This window comes from Photinus pyralis, unplaced genomic scaffold, assembly GCF_008802855.1.
Source record: "Photinus pyralis isolate 1611_PpyrPB1 unplaced genomic scaffold, Ppyr1.3 Ppyr1.4_LG1, whole genome shotgun sequence".
Classification (NCBI taxonomy): Eukaryota; Metazoa; Arthropoda; class Insecta; order Coleoptera; family Lampyridae; genus Photinus; species Photinus pyralis.
In genome coordinates, this window is record NW_022170249.1 from 11,518,656 (window position 1) to 11,538,484 (window position 19,829).

The 19,829-nt window shown below is 35.1% G+C and overlaps 1 protein-coding gene across 4 annotated transcripts in view; it reads left to right on the forward strand.

The window, feature by feature from the left end:
* Positions 1–19,829, forward strand: part of LOC116166841 (myosin-10) — a 112,676-nt gene that overhangs the window by 6,972 nt on the left and 85,875 nt on the right. For 3 of the 4 annotated variants that reach the window (XM_031482009.1, XM_031482018.1, XM_031482031.1), the window contains exon 1: positions 281–1,253. The exons of the other annotated variant lie outside the window; for it this stretch is intronic. In XM_031482009.1, the coding sequence (XP_031337869.1) occupies positions 543–1,253 (711 nt within the window). In that variant the 5' untranslated portion in view covers positions 281–542. Of the gene's footprint in view, positions 1–280; positions 1,254–19,829 lie in introns of those variants that run through there. 4 annotated transcript variants of the gene reach the window in all.

Genomic DNA, 19,829 nt, shown 5'->3' on the forward strand with positions numbered 1-19,829 from the left:
ATGTTTGATGGTTTTGTGGACATGGGATATTTGTATACTTTTAATGCAACAGCTCCTATATTGATTTTCCCAACGTATACTATATTTTAAAGATGCAGTCGCCATCTGTCAGTCTGCAGCCACACCGCTTATTTCGAAAAATTGAAATCTGCAACCTGCGCATTTTGTCCTGTAATAAAATTTTAAGTGATGATTTAAAATAGGATTTTCAGGATAGGCGTAATCCCCTCCACTTGTTTCAGTAATTCACTGAAATAGAGGGAGCTTAATTGAATCAAGTTTCGCGCGAGTGGTAATTGTAGCGATCTCGTTTGTCTTGCGCCAGTAGTTGGAGAATTAAATAAGAAAACGTAAAATTTTTAGATGTGGCGACTGTAACCCTTCTAAATGTATATTCCATTATTGCGGGGGTGGTGTAGGTGTCGCGTGCGGAAGGGTGCGCACGCATTTCTACGCTACACCCGTTCATTGATCAGTGGCCCACGGCAAGGATAGTGCGAGTGCGGCTGACATCTTCGGTGCTGTGCGTGAAATGACATGAGATGTCCCGAGACGCGTACGTGGGGGGCAGCCGGTCCCCGGGACGGGGCGTAAGATTGCCCACCGTGGACCGGTCCCCCAGCCGCATCGCGTACCCCGGTGGCAGCCCTGTAGGTCGCAAACCACTGCGACAAACGCGCTCCGGAAACAATTCACCCACAGATCACGGGGTTTCCGGATATCATCATTCGCCGTATTACAGAGGCGACGACGAACTTCCTAGTCCGATGCTGGAAGAACGGGGTAGACCGCTGGCAGTGGGGCCTAGTCACCATCGGTCACGTAGTGCTACCAGGCCAACTAATCCCATGTCCGTACGTTACCAATCACTTGATCGTGGCCCTCCCGTTGTCGATCATGAACGCGAATTTCTACCCATACGTGACCGTAGAGACCGATCGCTCGAACGCGGCCTCTACTTCGACGAAGAGCTGCCACCCTACGGATGGTCCACCAGGTCGGCCAGACAATCGCCAACGTCTCACCAACCCTTCATTGGCGAACTGCAGAGCCAGAATTCAGATTTACAGCGGGAGCTCGGTAACCTAAAGAAGGAGCTTGATTTGACCAACCAAAAGTTGGGGTCCTCCATGCATTCAATTAAGACCTTTTGGAGTCCCGAGCTGAAGAAAGAGCGCGCGTTGCGCAAAGAAGAATCCGCCAAGTACAGTCTCATCAATGATCAACTGAAACTGCTCAGCAGCGAAAATCAGGTCAGGTTGAAATTGGAACAATTTGTGAAATTAATTGATGTTTTTAGTATTGCATCTATAATTATATTACGTCAATGTTAATGTTCTTTTTATAGCGTTATCTGAATGTCATAGACCCCCTGTAATTGATAATTGGTAATCTACTGCGCGAGTCCAACGCACTTTCAGTAAAAATCGTGCCTTTTCCCATAAAAATAGTAAAAGGAATCTACAATAATCGATTTATCGGTCGCTACTGGGACTTTTAAAACCTCTCACATGTCTTGTACGTCTACAATTGCGTGATGTAACTGGGGATTTAGATCGTTTATTTTACTTCTTTCCCTACTTCTAACGATTTTTTGCCGTTTCCATTAATTATAGTGACTCAACTTTTTACTGTATGCGATGCACGAATAGAATAGCAAATTTCCAACTATGCCAGTTAAGTGAACATTCCTGTCAATTAATTAAACCACGACTAAAACCCTTACAGAACATTCATTAGTATAAATTCCGTACGTATTTAGCGAATTCGGGGGTTTTATGAATAAATCGCCGATATAAATTTCGGCAAGGTAGAAAATTGTATGTAAACCTCCTATTATTTGCCTTCATTTGCAAACGCTCTTGACAGAATCTATCCTATTGCCGAACATTTTCATCTTACTAGAGCTTGGATTCGAGAGTTCGTAAATTGCTTTTTTCCTCGAAGTGCTCTTAAACTTTTAGATGGATAAAACAACTTTAAATTGTTGAAGTGTTCCCGTTGGAGAAATAAGAATATGTACCTAGTTTTAAATACAAACAAAAGCTCATTAGGGGAGACTTGGAAATTCTACTTTTCATAATAATTTGCGTGATCCAAAACGTAAGTACTGGCGTAAATCTCTAAAGCTGTTCATATTTCCGATCTTTTAGTGTGATTATTTCAAATGAAATGACAGAATAGTGGATAAATCACTTTATTCTTTTCTCCAGTAGGGGTTCGGATCTTTGATTTATCTACAATAGATAATACTCCTCCAATAAAAGTCTAGTGATGCACTTTGAAGTGTCATTGTGACCGATTCGGTATTTTTCTTCACATGACGCAATAAAATTCAGTTGTAGTTTTGCTTTATACGTTGACGCATTTAGTCTAATAACAAATAGAAAGCCGACACAAAAAATAAACCAATCACAATTACAGAATATCGACATATAAGCTTGAAGAATCAAGTAAATTCCATGCGCGCCCTAATACGATATCCCTTTGTATTTCTCATCAAATGCCTTAACCCATTTTCTCACTTATTTTGGATACATTTTGAAATTTACGTTTGGGGAAAGGCCTCGGGAAAGGCTGTATTGATCATGACTACTTACGTGACTATGAACGATTTTTGACAAATAATCGACATTTAGGCCACTCGACGAAAGAGAAACAAAGGAAATAATCAAAATCCACGAGGGCCACTGAATTTCATATTTTTCATTTAAGAATTGCGAACTTGGTTATTTCAATGAAATTTTGCAAAAATGTTTAAATTACAAAGATAAAAGATTAAAAAAATAACCACCGACTTCATTTTTTTTTTCAAAATGGCGACCATTTAAATATTTAACTATTTAGTTTTGAAATTCTAAAATGGCCGCCATTTTGAAAAAATGAAGTAAAGTCTCTGGATATTTTGTATACTTTTATTTTTGTATGTAAATGAAATGATGATATGTATTGCATAAATGCGTTAGTGTACCCATTACAATTAATATTCAACTTGATTATGAGAACTTCGGTATTTCCAAGCAGCTGGAAAGTGGCTAAAGTTTGTCCAATCTTCAAATCGGATGTCCCTAACAATATCTGTAATTATCGACAAATTTCCATACTGAATAACGTCGCAAAACTTTTTGAAATCATTTTATACAATCGCACCTATTCGTCTGTTAAAAACGTAATATCTACTAAACAGCATGGTTTTATGAGCTTTCGATCAACTACTAGCAATTTAGCACTATTTTGCCAAGAAGTGTGCAATGAATTGGATAAAAGAGGACAAATTGATGTAGTCTACACGGACTTTTCAAAAGCGTTCGATAAAATCAATCACGCCAAACTCTTGAGTAAACTCGGCCACCTGGGTTTCAACAATAACTACGTAGCACTTCTGTCATCATATCTTCTCGAACGCTACCAATTTGTCTATGTGAACGGATTTCGCTCTAGTGTGTATGAGGTTTCCAGTGGAGTGCCGCAGGGTTTCAACTTGGGTCCACTGCTGTTTTCAATCTATATTAATGACCTATGTAACGCGTTGAATTGCAATGCATTAATGTTTGCGGATGATTTGAAGATTTACACTTCTGTCTCAAATTTAGGTGACTGTACATTCTTACAGGAACAGCTTACAATTCTTCACGATTGGTGCATGTCGAATAGCTTCAAGTTAAATGTCGCAAAGTGTAAAGTGATATCATTTACAAGAAAAGTGAACTTGCTGCAATATGCCTATAAGATCACTGATGAGGTGCTTCAACGTGTGACAATTGTTAAAGATCTTGGAGTTTATTTCGATGCGCAACTCACTTTCAACTACCATATAAACGAGATTGTAAAGAATGCTTATAGAGCATATGGATTCATCATCAGGAACTGTAAGAATTTTAATGATCTAGCTTCTCTCTCTACCATTTACTACTCTTTCGTTCGTTCCAAGCTAGAATACGCTTCCTTGGTATGGAGCCCTATATACTTGCATTACATTTCCATTATTGAAAGAGTACAAAAGAAGTTTTTAAAATATCTGTGCTCAAGATCGATGGTGTGTACCCATTAAGGGGATGCGACTATTCAGCTTTGTTGCAAAGATTTGGGATCACTTCTATTGAGAGTCGTCGCAATCATGCAGCAGTGGTGTTTTTATATAAGTAATTCGCCGGAAAAGTGGACTGCCTCGATTTACTCTCTTTAATAGACATCTTAGTGCCTAGGCAAGCATCCAGACAACATTGCTTTTTCCAATGCAAAAGAGCTCAAACAAATCTTATGTTAAAACCACCAGTGAATGTTATGTGTAGCAACTTCAACAAAATATCTCATAGTTGTGATCTCTTTAACTCCGTTATTTCCGAAATCTTAGACGCTTACTCAAATTTTAATAATAATAATATTATAATAATCTGTATTATTCTGGCGAGGATCAGCATAATGTTGTTAACCCGCACGAAATAAATGACACAAAAAAACCATGAACTGAAAAATGCAGATTAGTTGTAGGTACTAAATAATAAAAAAAAATTCGTGTTATAGAGAAAGAACATTATTAACATTAGTATTAACCGAAAAGCACCGTTTAGCTATGTAAGAGTGAATCTCGTTTCAAAAGATTTTTAATTTTCCTTTTAAATGGTTGCAGAGGTGGCGACCGATAAACATGTGGAACCTTGTTGTACAAAAAGTCAGACAGGTAACTAAAGGAAGCTTCATAACGTGTGGTATTGTGCGCAGGTATTTGGATGTCCATAATATTTCTTAATCTACGATCATGAAGATCTCCACGAATTTCAATTTTAAAATACAAATATTCAGGAATACGCATTGTTATAGTTTTGTGGATTAAACAAGTATAGTGAAGTTCTCTCCTTTCTCGCATACGCATAATATTATGTTGGTTGTAGAACGGTGAAACATGATCATATTTTCTAATGCCTGATACATACCTTATTCAACAGTTCTGCACTCTTTGAATTCTACTAACTTCAGTACTAGTAATTAGCGGGCCATAAACAGAATCAAAGACTCTACCAGTGTCATCTTGACAGACTGCGAGAGAACATTTCTAAGTCTGTACAAAGAACGCAGTTTCGCATAGCTACTTGAAGCAGCATACTGACGTGAGGAGAAAAGGAAAGACTTTCATCTATTATTACACCAAGACTTTTGTGTGAACTTTTAAACATAAGGGACGCATTATCAAGTAAGACTGAATCAAGAGGAAGATCCACCTTCGCCAGAGAGCTTTTTGTACCAATCAACATACCAATAGATTTCAGGGGATTCAGTTGTTCTTAGACCATTCAGATAAACTCTTAATTAATGGTAGTAAATCAGGTGCGCATAGTGGGGTAAAAGAACCGTATAGTTGAGTATCGTCAACGTAACTATGGAGATTAAAAAATTGAAGATTGTAACCAAAATCAAATAGATATGTAGTGAAAAGAAGAGGCCCAAGGATCGATCCTTGTGGTACTCCACGTGTTAAGGGAAAGAAGGAAGAATAACGATCTTGTTCTTGGCGGAACACAACTTGCTGAAATCGACCAACGAAATAACTACGCATACAAGTTACTACCGACGCACTACATCCTATGTATGATAGCTTACTTAAAAGGAGTTCGTGGTGCAAACTGTCGAAGGCTTTGGAATAATCCAGCATAAGAAGCATAGTAACTTCCCTTTTATCTATGGCACGCAGAAAGTAGTCTACAAGATCTAACAAACAGGTGGTTGTACTAAATCCTTTGGGAAATCCCGACTGTTTACTGGGCAGGACATACTTTGTCAAGTAATTTAGACCTGCAGTGGTATTAAGGTTTTTACTTTCAGGATAAATGTCTCTGTTAGTTCTACATGCGGACTAGCGTCTCTTTTGATTTTCTTCGCAGCTGCTTCTACGATAAGGATTTTTTGTAGCTCGACACAGACATTTGTATCCTTTCTATAATACTGTCTGAGGATTACATCAGCACTTTCACGCAGTGTCATTACATCTGTTAAGGCTCATTTCCAGAAATAATAATACTTTATCCAAAATGTTCAATTATCTTGAGCTTCATATGTCTCCGATCATACGCCGATCTTTCCAAAAACTTTTCCATGGCACTTAGGTATAAGATCTGATAGCGTCAGCTGTTCCTCGCCGTTACCTTGAAAATAGCTGCATGTTTGCAAAGAAGCTGATACTGATGTTATCGTTTTGTAGGCGTCGTAATTTTGGTTTCTTTCCAGATATTTCTTGTAGATATTGTTCAGGAATTCTTCTCCCGGTACGGAAATTGACGCTAAATGACTGATAGTACACACAGTTATCTCCGTGGAGGTCAGCTATTGTATGCGCCCACTGACTGAAGATGCCCATTCATCTGATCAGTCTCTAATTACAGGGGTCGGCAACCTTTTATTGTAGAAGGACCAAATATTTTACGCGGAGATTAGTGCGGTACCCACTTCCGACCTCCCGTTCACCAATTCGCGTTGGAAGTTTTGACTCCACCATCAGTAAGATCTTATCAGGGGCCACCACCCTGGCCACCACATTCCTTTTGTCGGTACCCACTTCCGACTTCCCGCTCACCCGCAATTCGCTTTTGGTTTCGCTAAAAACCCTCCACAAAATAGGACTCTATTTTTGGGACACTTCTTACAGTTCGAGCTTCTATTGGCGACACGAGAAAGAGAAGACCGTGATTCTAGCTCTTTTGGACGCCCAAAGTCGACTACTCCTCGAAGACATGCGCCTTACAAAGCTCCCCCCCCCCTCCCCCATTTAGGGGAGAAATTATTAGCTGGACCTGAGGAAAGGATTCTAGAAACATTGAGCATTTCACACAGACCTCAAGAGGCTTGATACAGACTGAAATGGACTTTACTTTAATGGACTTTTGGATTTTTCAATTGGCGCAATATACAGTGTGGTAAGTTAACGGCATGACATAGGGAAATACCATGGGAAAATACACTTTCGGCAATTCCTGCTCCCCATTTCATCTTACAGGAAAAATAAAAACATCCTCGGATAGATAATTAACATATCTATCGGATGACATAAAAATACGCAACTCTGAGGTATCATGCAAACCTAAAAATTAAATTAAAAATTCTAAAAATTGGTAAAAACTGGTTGGCCATGGAGTGACGTGTCGCACTTGCTAGGTACCTACTACAACAAATCGTTCCTTTGACTATCATCTCACTTCAACCACGAAAGGGTGAAATAATTACACTATAAAAGATAGACCTGTCATTAAACTTAACTGAACATAAATCACGAACTTCGCCGTGTATTATTCTTAGTATAAAACGATTTTACAATAAAGACCTTTTCTTCTGTAGTGTAATTATTATTCATGTTGGCGTGTTTATTAGAGATGGCAGTTAAATCAAAGAATTAGGTGACAAATGCGGTAGGTAAATCATGGCCAACCAATTTTTTACTACCTCTTTGGATTTATTTATTTAACTTTTATACTTTTAAAAAAGGTCTTAGGCACGTTTTTTTGGTGACATCTAATCCCGATTTTAATTATCTATCCGAGAGTGTTTTTATTTTTTCTTTGGGTTAAAATGGGGAGCAGGAATTGCCGAAAATGTATTTTCCCATGTTATTTCCCTATGTCCCGCCGTCAACCTGCCACGCTGTACAGTAATTCTCTCATGTTAAAGAGATACTATTCATATCCGCCAGATGGTGCTTTAGTAACACGTGCGAAGTTAAGCAATAATCATCTATCAATAGATTTTGCATACTTCATGTGAAGTTAGCAGTAACAATTCAGAAATAAATATGCAAAAATATGCATATAGATGGCTAAATCCGATTTTGAGGTAGGTTTTTGGCCATCAGTTACATCAAATGTTGCATTTGAATACATATCAACCCTTAAATAACGCGAACAAGATCTATAAACGTAGGTTTCATTATGTCAGAAATAATTTTCAAATTTAGTCGTACTCCTTATAGAAGTCGTGACTGACAAGTATAATTTAAGGGTAGTATTGATGAATTTTTAATAAACCCTGTTCTGTAACTAGCGTACATTCTACATTGTAATCTATATTCATTTCTAAATTACCACATTTTAGACCGTACAATAGAATATTTGGTAATGTCGTCTAAATTTTTAGTGTCTTTTGTCTAGACAAGAGGAATTATGTATTCCAATAATTTTATTCATTCGAGAAGCTTGTAACCTGTATACAATTAACAAAGAAACAGAGCACAACTAATATTTTCCCTTCAATAATGTATTAATATACCTACAGTATCATATTTGGCATTTCCACCTAAAATAGAAATGTAGTTCTAAGCAGGTATCAAAAGAAAATCTGCGGTAGTATTATGTTACGCAGTTATCGATTGGTTTCCCCCCAAAGTTTCATGTCTAATGCAATTTAGTAAATTACTAGGTATATGAGTTTTCGATAATATATTTGCACAGTCTGGAACGTTATAGATGGATTACTGTAAATAATTGCCTCACAACTACATTCTTTATTGGTAAACAATTGTTGTTAATGCATTAATATAATTATAATTGTATTAGAAACACAGTAGTAGTAGGTAGGCGAGGATTTCCAATAGATTAGATAATTATACAAGGCGAGTTTTTTTTCTGTATCCAAAATAAGGATCTCTATCATACGACCATGGTGAAGTTAGAAAAAAACTCGGAAAAAAGTTGCGCAATTAAACAGTTATGCTGTAAAGGAAACCAGAAAATCCCGATTACTTCACAAGATATGCTAAAAACTGAAATTTGCCGATTTTGTTTTTATTTTTTATTTGAGCAGATACAGAAAAATAAAAAAAGACTTTTGCCACTTTTTGAGCTCTAAAAGACGGCCTTGGGATATTTTTAATACAACGTTTCGTTTCGGAGAAATCATTTTTTATTACGAATACAACGATGTGCGGCACACAAAAAAACGAGAGTTGGAAATTGTTGGCTTCAACATGATGGTGCACCCGCGCACATAGCCATAATCGATGCCTATCGGACAAATTCCCTGGCAAATTGAAAAATTTGTCCAATAGATATCTGGTTCATTTTGAAGATGTAAAATTTTGGTAATGTCTCCATCACAAAACTACGTAGAATGAAGCAAAAAATGTCACATTTATTATTTAGTATATTTTCATTTTGAACATTTAATTTAATAGTAAATTTAATTGAAAATATACTAAATTATAAATGGCTTCATTTATGGCTAGGAATACATAAATATAACATCATCAAGATGTATTATTCAGGTCGTATTTATTGGCCCATTAAGATCTTTAGTGCAATGTTCGTACATGTTTTACTATATGTTGTAAAAATTACTGGGGTGGGGAAGCAGGTGTTGGGGTTGGTTGATGGTGATCAGTGTCAAGGGTTAAGGTAGAGTAGATTAAGTTTTCTAAACGTTGTCTTAATACCAAAGTGGATTTTTATTAGAAATCGCGCAAAAATGATATACCTACGTGTTTTAGAAGCAAAGACTGTAAATTAGGAGTTGAAGTGCCGTACGTTTTGTGAGCGGAGGTTTAAGGTAGGGTATATGATTTTTGTCTAAATTTTGTATCTCAATATCAAAAAAATTAATCTTTGTTAAAAACCACACGACGTAAAGTTGACACACTTTAAATTTAAAAGGGTTGGGGGTATTTGTCAAGATTGCACTATGTTTTTGCAATTAAAGGGGTTAACAACCCTTTCTGGATTCAACTGATCTACACTTCCTGCTACGGATATGAATCCCTCTTTTATATAAGTTTTACGTTGGCATTTGTAGAACGGTCTCTGAAGCCTCGCGTTAACTCAATCACATTAAACGGCAAAATCGCACGAGTTCAGGCAATGTCGGTGATTACCTCGGAAGCACTAAAACAAAATTCCCTAGGGGGAATGAAAGCAACAACACGCAAATTAATTAGCGGTTTCTACGGGAAAGCAAATGCAGGAAAGTGTAACAATATCCCCCCTTATAAATAACGGAACAGAAAATAGCAAAATGCTTGCCTTGCAATTAAACGGAGCGGTAGAAATTATTGTGCAAGAAAAAGCAAGCTGTAAATACGGTGCGGTCAACTTAATGTAGAAGCAAAAATCAAACGGTATGAATGCAAAAGAGATTTACAGAAAGTATAAAACATTTAAACGGTAGTAAGTAGCAAACCACCAAAAGCCCTCTAAACAACGGCTTTACCTTTTATAAAATTGGACTATTTCGTGGAGGCATCCCAGCCGACACAGCGTATTTTTCGTTATCTACGTGCAAAAACCCTTCTTTGGATTTCTTTACAGTGCTAATAATACACATTATCGACGATTTTAACACGATATTTTCGTTTAAATTAGCTTTAAAATGATCGTCATTTGGCATAGCGTCTCGTGACGGATGAGATGATTACTTGAATCGTCTCAGTTAAAAGTAGAAATGAAATTAAGAGGACAATAAAAAAAAATTAACCCTGCGAAAAACGTATTTTTTCATTTAACCGCCTTTCACCTCAATCATCTCAAATTTGGGAGACCCTGTATAAAATTTCATTACATCAGAAAGAGCGCAGTTTAAAATCCTAGGCGACCTATCCAAACATATTTCCGAAAAAAAACTTCCTTTGATTTATTGATTTATTATTCACGATAGCGTCTGAGAGTAAGAAAATGTGCTTGCTGGAAAAGGTAAAAACGAGGGTAAAAATAAAGAAAAGAAGCCCTCTGGCCAAAAGTTTGCATCGTATTTCTAGTTTAGGGGCGGGAAAGAAATTATTATTTAATCGTTGTTAGCTACCATTAGACCCAGACCTAAATTCATTTGGAAGGTGCGGAGTAATGCGTGGTAAAGCTATTGTTGAATGGTGCTTTGTTATCCAATTGAAAGGCTTTAATTAAATAAATACAGTACAATACAAATTCTGTTTTTCTATTTCGGTGTCACAATGATGATTTTGTACCCGAAAACAGTTGTACAAAGACAGTGATTATAGTCGTTTTTTTTGGTAACTCATCTCTTAAGTTGGCAGTTACTATTTAGTACAAGTAGGTACTTCGTTGGGTACTTCCATGTTTGAACTTCAAAATGTCAGTCTTACTACGCTGCCAACCTAAAACTTAACGGCATAAAAAGTGTTCCCAACATAAAACATGTTAGTTCTAATGTTCCCTATAGTTTCTGATAATGTTTTTTTTAAATGAATTAAAGCACCGAAATAGAAAAAATAGTATGAAAAACGCGTGTTACAATGCTTTATTGTAATACTCCTATCTTGCGGACACTCGTGGCTACGCTTCGCGTCGCCACTCGTGCCACAAGATAGTCGTATTACAATAGGTCGCATTGTAACACTTGTCTTTCAATATACTATTGTTCTCCATTCTTGCCATTCCACTACTTATACTATATGCAGGATGATTATACCGTTTTACCAAAATAGTCTTTTGCTACGATATAAACGATGCTACTGTCATAATACTGCATTGGCATCCAGACACAATATTTTAAAAAAGAAACGTGGCATTCGGCCAATTTCTTGTCAACTTGCTTTATCGCCACCTATTTGCATTGAAAATTTCTTAGCAGTCAATTTTACATAAAAAATCGATCGAATCGTTTTAAATTCTGACATTTAATAAAACTAGAGCGACAATATTTGTATGATTTATGGCTGTATAAAATTCGTGTTATGTGGCAGTTTGGATTAAAGAAGCATACCCAGTTCCGTTATTGACCAGTATAGTTTTAATGTGTCTTTTGATGGCTATAATAACACTGAATTCTACACTAAACGCACAACTTCTTCCCTTATTCCACTTCTTTATCCAGACAAAATAGCCTTGTCCTGAATTCTATTTTTGTTCGTCGTTCAATCGACTTAAATAATCCTCTCTTAGAATATTTATTGCCGAATATTTTTTCCTATAAAATCTAAGATCACAAATAACAACGCTAGATTGAAAGAAAACGTCCGGACTTATTTTCGCGAGGGCCCAGAGAAGCGCGTGCTATTTTGTAGCGAAACGATATACGCCCATATAAATTTACGGTAAAGGATAGATTTTCAAAAGGAAATAAAAAATGGACAGTTAGCTTATTTGCATGTTTATATACAATGAGTTATGGCTAAAATATTTCTAAGGACCGTGGAACACTCGCAGATTATATTTTAAGTGCTCCCAATAATATACACATCAAATAAATTGCCAGTGTTGATGGCATGTTGTTAACTTTGCTCTTTCATCGCTTTGCTTTATTAATAATATTGTGACTTTACGACGAAGTGAACACGAAATAAAATTTCTCATTGGATTTGTAAGTAGCCACATAAAAAGATGTCTCAATGTTTGTGTGCTTAAACGTTCTCATCTTCACAAAAGGTTCTTTGTGAATACTTGCCAAGTAGATACATTGGAATAATCATGGAAGAGCCTTACAAGTTCGTAATATTTAATGTAAAAAAACACCGAAATGCCATTAAAATTATAAAGCTAATTATTAATTACCATTAATTATTATTTAATCATGAACTATTTTTTAATATTATAATTAATATAATTATAATAAATTAATATTGTATGGTTTTTTTAATCGAACTCCACTTGGAAATCTATGACTTTACACATCACCTTTTTAGATGAAATGCTAAGTTGACCCGGTTCACAAATGTGCATTAGTAACGATCAGTGATTTAACATTAAAAATAGAGTCGTCGTTTACTAGAAGATATTTCGCAAATATCAAATTTTATCATTATACAGTGTGTCCCAGATCGGGTGGGATTGCATGGGTAACTTTGTTATTATTAAGGATAGAGAATTGGTTAAATGGGCAATGTTTTGCAGTTTTAGATGCTTATTTAAAATTTCCTTTGGGAAATTCAAAATGTCGCATAGGTTCGACGTAAATTCAAAAAAACTAAAATTGGTCATTTCCTTGAATGTCTTATATCATCGAAAGTATAAGAGATATAAAAAAAAGTTTTATATAAAAGTTACTGTCTTTGATACGTTTAATTTAGAATTGATGTTAAAAAAAATCCAAGATGGCTACTTTTGAGGAACATTTACCAACTTCCTAAAGTTAAATAGGCGCCATATGGAATTTTTAGATTACTTGATAGATTTTTTAATTTTCTTTTCAACGCCAGCCATCATAACATAAGATTGAAAATAAGATACCAGTTATATCAACGGTTTTTATATTTTAATTAAGTAGGCTGTGATGAATTAAAAAAAAAACAAAACAAAATCTATTCGAGGCAACAAAACAATGAAAATAATTACATCAGATGTTTAAAAAAATCAGGGACGCACTCATGAGAGAGGGGGTTTGGGCATTACAACTCCCTCCAAAATTTAAGCATTAGGTCTAGAAAAATTTCATTTTTATAACATCACTTATTGAATCATCCATACTTACATACCTACAAATGGTCGTATAACTACAAACTATCCCCTCGAAGTCATGCCATTATCCAGTTAAAGACATTTCAAGACACTTCGCTTTATTTTACACAATGTATTACCATTGATGCATTGTCCCAGGTCACATTTTGTAGGTGGTTTATCCGCAAGAATATCGAAACTAACAGTTTTACCAGTCCGAGTATATGGACAGATGAATCTTATTTTTCTAACCGCGAAGTGTTCAAATCGACATTATGAACACTACTCGTCACAGGAAAACCTACATGTTGTAGTTTCACGCCGAAATTAAGTAATATTTTTTTTTCACTACTAGCGTCTGATGACATGATTATTAACCTTTTTTCCACTTGTAAAGTAGGCTTTCTCGGCATTTTTTCAAAGTGGTTAATAATTTTTCATTATTAACTAGTAGTCAATAATGAGAACTGTCACGCTGTCACTTTTAGAAAACACAACCCGAAATTTCGCTCAATGAACGTTTAGACAAGTTCTCTAAAACGAATAATTGCCACGATTCGCAATTTCCAGAGAAATTACATACCTAAAATTATCACATTTTGAAAAAATTCGAACGAAATTACTCTTTGAAAAATCTCAATGACAGAACAAAATACGGCCTGTTTGACTTGTACTTCCACGTACTTGATTGACATGTTAAATTAAGAAACAAACAATTCTGTCCAACCGTTAACTCTCTTATCAATATAATATGTTAATTTAGAGGATTTCAAGTGCTAGTAGTGAAAAAAATAGTATATATACCACGGTAGAGAAGTCTATTATTGCCTTCGCACCTTACACCCCTCGGCGCAAGCGCCTCGAGATGTAATCTTGGTGCTCAGGCAATAATAGTGGACTTCTCTACCTTGATATATAATGTACTATTTTCGTCGACCTCGCGATAACAATATAAATTACTCCTTAGTGACGAGTACAATGATGAAGCTTATTAATCGTTAGCAACCATTAATGGTTAGCAACCAACCATTATACGTTAGCAACCATTAATCGTTAGCAACCACTTTTATACATAACAACCATTTTATTAAAGGAAAATGACAATTATATAACAATTCACTTTCGGCAACAGCTGAGAACTTCCATCCACCTAACCATTTTAATCTCGGTTTTAATGTAGTGAGATCAGCAGCCAGTATGGTCACCAAACGATCTCAGCAAAGCATATCCTGATGTATGTATCTCGGATAAGATATTGTTAAGGTATTCAATCACTTTACCTTCAAGATTGAGTACGTCGACCACAGGGATGAACATTTCCATATGTTTCACTGTTAATACACGTACTTTAGTACAGTTGCAAAAGAATTAATTACATTCTAATTTCACATACCTTTTCAAGGTAAAATGTCAACGTGACATTTTCGGAAATATCTCCTTTCAAATTTATTGTATTCCATCAATTGCCGAACTGATCGAAACCGTTCCAATAAGTTTCTTTTGATTTGAGTGGATATAATGTTAAAATCGTCTCCGCAGCAGAGCAAGCAACATAATCTTCCACTGCGATTACGAGGACTGACGGTACAGCATAAAACAACACATTACTATAGCAACGACAATAGCTGTAATTTAGTGAAAAATCGTCGGAGCTCATAATTTGGTTTGTAATTTCTTGAATTTAAAATTACCTACCCCAGTGAAGTCGACGAAAAAACGTTGTATGCAATTCATGCATAAATCGGCGATTATTGGTTCGTTCGAATTTAGTCCACTCGCTGCGCTCGTGGACTAAACATCTCACTCACCAATAAAACGCCTCATTTATACACTCATTGCATAAATAACTATTAAATTAATGTATTTTATGGCATAATGGGAAGTCATGTAATTGGACTGGTAATCTTCGATGGATCTTTAACTGCTCACCATTATTTACAAATTCTCCAATAAACTTCCTTAAAGGATTTTTCTCGACAACGTATGTTTCGCAGGAAGGGTTAGTTTATGCTAGCTACCAACAAACTGGCTGCTCAGGTCACAATTCACGAATTATGTACAGTACATTAAATTATAAAAGTAAGTACTTAATTAAAAAATAAAAGTAAAGTGGAAGTAGCTACCACTACAATAATAATCATCAATGGCAACACGTTGCCTAAACTAAACTGTCTTGAAGTGTGTTTCACTAATAATGGCCAGTATTTTAAACATCTGCTGTAATTATTTTCATTGTTTTGTTGCCTCGAATAGATTTTGTTTTGTTTTTTTTTATTCGTCACAGACTACTTGATTAAAATACAAAAACCGTTAATATAACTGCTATCTTATTTTCAATCTTATGTTATAATAGCTCGTTGAAAAGAGAATTTAAAAACCTATCAAGTAATCTAAAAATCCAATATGGCGCCCATTTAACTTTAGGAAGTTGGTAAATGTTCCTCAAAAGTGGCCATCTTGAATTTTTTTTTACATCAATTCTAAATTAAGCGTATCAAAGACAGTCACTTTTATATAAAACTTTTTTTTATATCTCTTATACTTTCGATGATATAAGACATTCAAGGAAATGACCAATTTTAGTTTTTTTGAATTTACGTCGAACCTATGCGACATTTTGAATTTCCATAAGGAAATTTTAAATAAGCATCCAAAACTGCAAAACATTGCCCATTTAACCAATTCTCTATCTTTAATAATAACAAAGTTACCCATGCAATCCCACCCGATTTGGGACACACTGTATTTAAAACTTTCCGTAAGCTATTTTTAATTTCCTTGTAATTTCAATAAAAAAATTGACAAATTATGCAAATGAAGAATAAAAGAGGCTTTTAAGCTTCTTAGATGTCACAAAAATGTTTCTGAACTTTTCCATAAAGTTGTTGTAAACCAATTTCACTGACATCGTTTAGACCTCGAGATTGTCATTTTCGCTTTTAATCAATTTACTTAACAATCAATACATTGTATAGGTTGACTGAACTAATCTTGGATATCTGCTGGGGATTAAGAATAGGAAAGAATTCAATTGATCTTTCCTTCACTGCGTATTTCATTAATAATTAAACATTCATACCCAACATTTGGAAAATGCCAATAAAAAACTTATTAGCAGAATATTTAGAAATTTAAATACTCGTGTATGCTTGGAGAGATTACGCAATTTTAATGTTAACGTGTCCCTGAAATGAACCATTTTGCTCCCGTTGTTGTAAGGAGTTTTTAAATGTCACGAAAATTACAAGAAATTATCTCACACTGAATACATTTATTATGATAAAATATATGTAATTAACTACATTCTTACAGTAGCCCCAAAAGGAGAAAGGTCTATTTACTTGATAAACTCAAAAATATACCTACTGACCAGATAATTATATTTATTTTAGCAAACAATGTGAGAAGTAATTCTAAATATGCAAAACTAAATTATTAAAAAAAAAATTATTAAATATACATATACACATTTCGTTCGCTACTCACCTTTTCTAATGATTTCACGTCGTTTTGTTGCGGTTCTCGGTTTTCGGATAAATAATCCACTCGCCTTTTCTAATGATATCACGTCGTTTTGTTGTGGTAGATAGTTTTAAAGAGCCACTCAAAACTTCTCGGTATTAACCCAGATAATCCAATGCCTTATTTATAAATAAAACGCAATGTCAAAGGGGCAGCAAGCAGCAGTGTTTAAAACAATGCGTTGCTCATTTGGATGTCCATTAATAATTGGAATGTGTTTGCTTTATGGTGAATATCAGTTGCATTTATATTAATATTCTTTGCAATTTATTCCTGGTACGCGCTGCGTTCAATTCCGTAGCACTATACCCTTATATTTATAGGTACTTATAGAACTCCGGTTACATTGTCTTCCTACGCTGTTATTATCAGTTTTAATTGTTATTTTTGCCACCGAGTTAATTTGGCATTCTATTAATTTTACGCACTTTAGCCCCTTTCACAATCTTCACCTTATCAATTTGCCGTCGCACAAAAATGGGCCGCTGTTTTAACAATTTTTTTTTACGCTATACATTATTTTTATATGTACACCAACTTCCTCTAAATTAGAAGTAAAAAGCAATTAACTTTAGATTGAGAATACGTATCGCTTGAAACAAGCGGAATTGAGCAGTAGAAGACCAGGTAAAAAAACGTTTGTAAGACTACGTTTCGCTAGGAACACAAGTGCTTTAAAGGTTGTTAAGTAATATACTTGAAATACGACCTATGAAACTATAGTCTGGGGCTGAAATAAAAAATCTTCCTGGATGTATAATGCGAAAGATTTCTTTGGCTTGTACCTATTCTTTGTTTGAAGCTTTCACGAAAAAGATGTGTAATTTCGGGTGCTGCCAAATCTTTTCCATTTTTTAATCTCAGAATTGTTTGAAGTTTTAAATGAGTGCACCAAAGGATAGGAGATTTAAATTGACATTTCCTTCATATATTCCAGCGTTATCGATGCATTTGAGACTTTGTACGTAAGATGTTTCGTATTGACTCACGAATTCATATTCGTTATAATAGGCTTTACTGGATTTGGATTTTGCACCTACCAGCTTTTTTTCTGCTTTTGCAACAAGCCATTGAATGGGCGGTGTATTATCTTTTTCAACCAAAGTCATTATATTTACAAAGACGGTGATTTTTATAAGCAAACGTCAAGTGACATTTCCATGGGATTACGAATAAAAAGCCTACTTAGTTAGACATGTATTCGAGTATAACGTCAATATGATTTTGTTTTATGTCCCATATTTTTAAATTATATTGCAGGTATAATTAAAAAAAAATACAATAAGAAACACGTGTATAATTGGTATTTAAATTACTTGCAACGTTTAAAGGCACTCCGCTACGTGTCTTGCCATTGAACTCGTTACGCGTGCTTAAGGACTTGAATGTACACTTGTCTCTTAACTTAATACTCGTATTTCTGTGTGTAGTCTGTTCTTTGCGATGGTTCATAATTACATATGTAATAAAAATGGCTTACATTAAGGTATCTATGAACCTATCAACCATATCAATCGAACGCAAGAAAACTTGTACTTACTTATTAAGTTTTGTTCATGATTTCATCTCGGAAATGGCAATAAATGCTCCTTGTTAATCTTTCAAAATCAGAAATCTGAAAAACTAATGTATACATTCTCTTATCAATTTGCGAAGAAGACCAAAATGAATGCCATTAACGTTTCACACTAGGTAGGTTGTATACATTATTCGCCGAGGAAGATAAAGTACCGCCATACGAAATTATTGAGGTGCATATAATTATGAGAAATTAGGTACACTAGATCAAGCTGCTTTCAATTTAATACAGCCACGTCAAGTCAATGAAGTGGCACAAATATTTCACGAGTTATTACCACCTACTAAAAGCATAGTGTCAAACCTAGCAAACAGAAATTTGTTACAAGCAACCTCTGCTTAAAACTTAATATATGTACCCCAAATCGGGTGACACATGATTTACAGGACTACAAAAATAGCAAACAAATCCCATTTAAATGGTTTGCCTAGAAAAAAAGCTATTAATGAATTTTTTCACTTTTAACGTTTAGATTACTTATTTGAAAATACCACATTTCGTCGACTCATTAAACAAAAAGCCTCTAAATTAATTACACTAATAACTTTTTCTTCGTTCCTTTTTTCGTCAAAATAAAATAAAAGTAATACCAAAATTAATTTTTTAGGCTATCATCACAAAAACGTTGATTTTGTGGTCGCTTTTGCGGCCATAAAGTTTCACTTTATTGTACGCTTCTGTCAAACTTTACTTTATTGTGTCTTATTTGAAACTGATGTGTGAGAACCAGTAATCTGTTTGATAGAAAGCGTCTATCTGGTCTGTCCTCATCAAGGATTGGGTCCATCCACGTGCGTTTTTTTCATTTTCAGACTTGTAGGAATGTTTCACACTATTTTGCGTAATCACAATGTTCACATTTAAAATTATAGTTTGACGTTTCAATCTTTGCTGCTTGCAGGGACCTTTTTGAAGTGTAGAACCAAAACATGAGGAAGATGTTATTGCTTACATTATTATACGAAGAATCACCAGCAATTAACCGAGAACACAAGTAGCTACCTATACCTACCATCAAAGTAGGTAATCAGGTTTCTAATAATTGTACATTAACTATAAGGTCTTGGAAGCCACAGTTACGAAGGACCTATTGCATTTGACATTATTAAAATCTTGTGCAACCGAGGAAGTTGCGATTGTACTTTTACTCTCAAACGCCTGCTTTTATATCATATATGACTTAGGGTCGCAAGCGCAACGCTTGCAGCTTCCAAAATTTCATTTGGGGTATCTGAACTGTCGCTATCACCCATTTTGATACGCACAAAACACACGCAAAGATGCTAATTATAATTACATATGACAGGAAATGCTTTGTTTTTAATTGTCTAAGATAACTATGATTTTCAGAAAAAATATGTTTATGA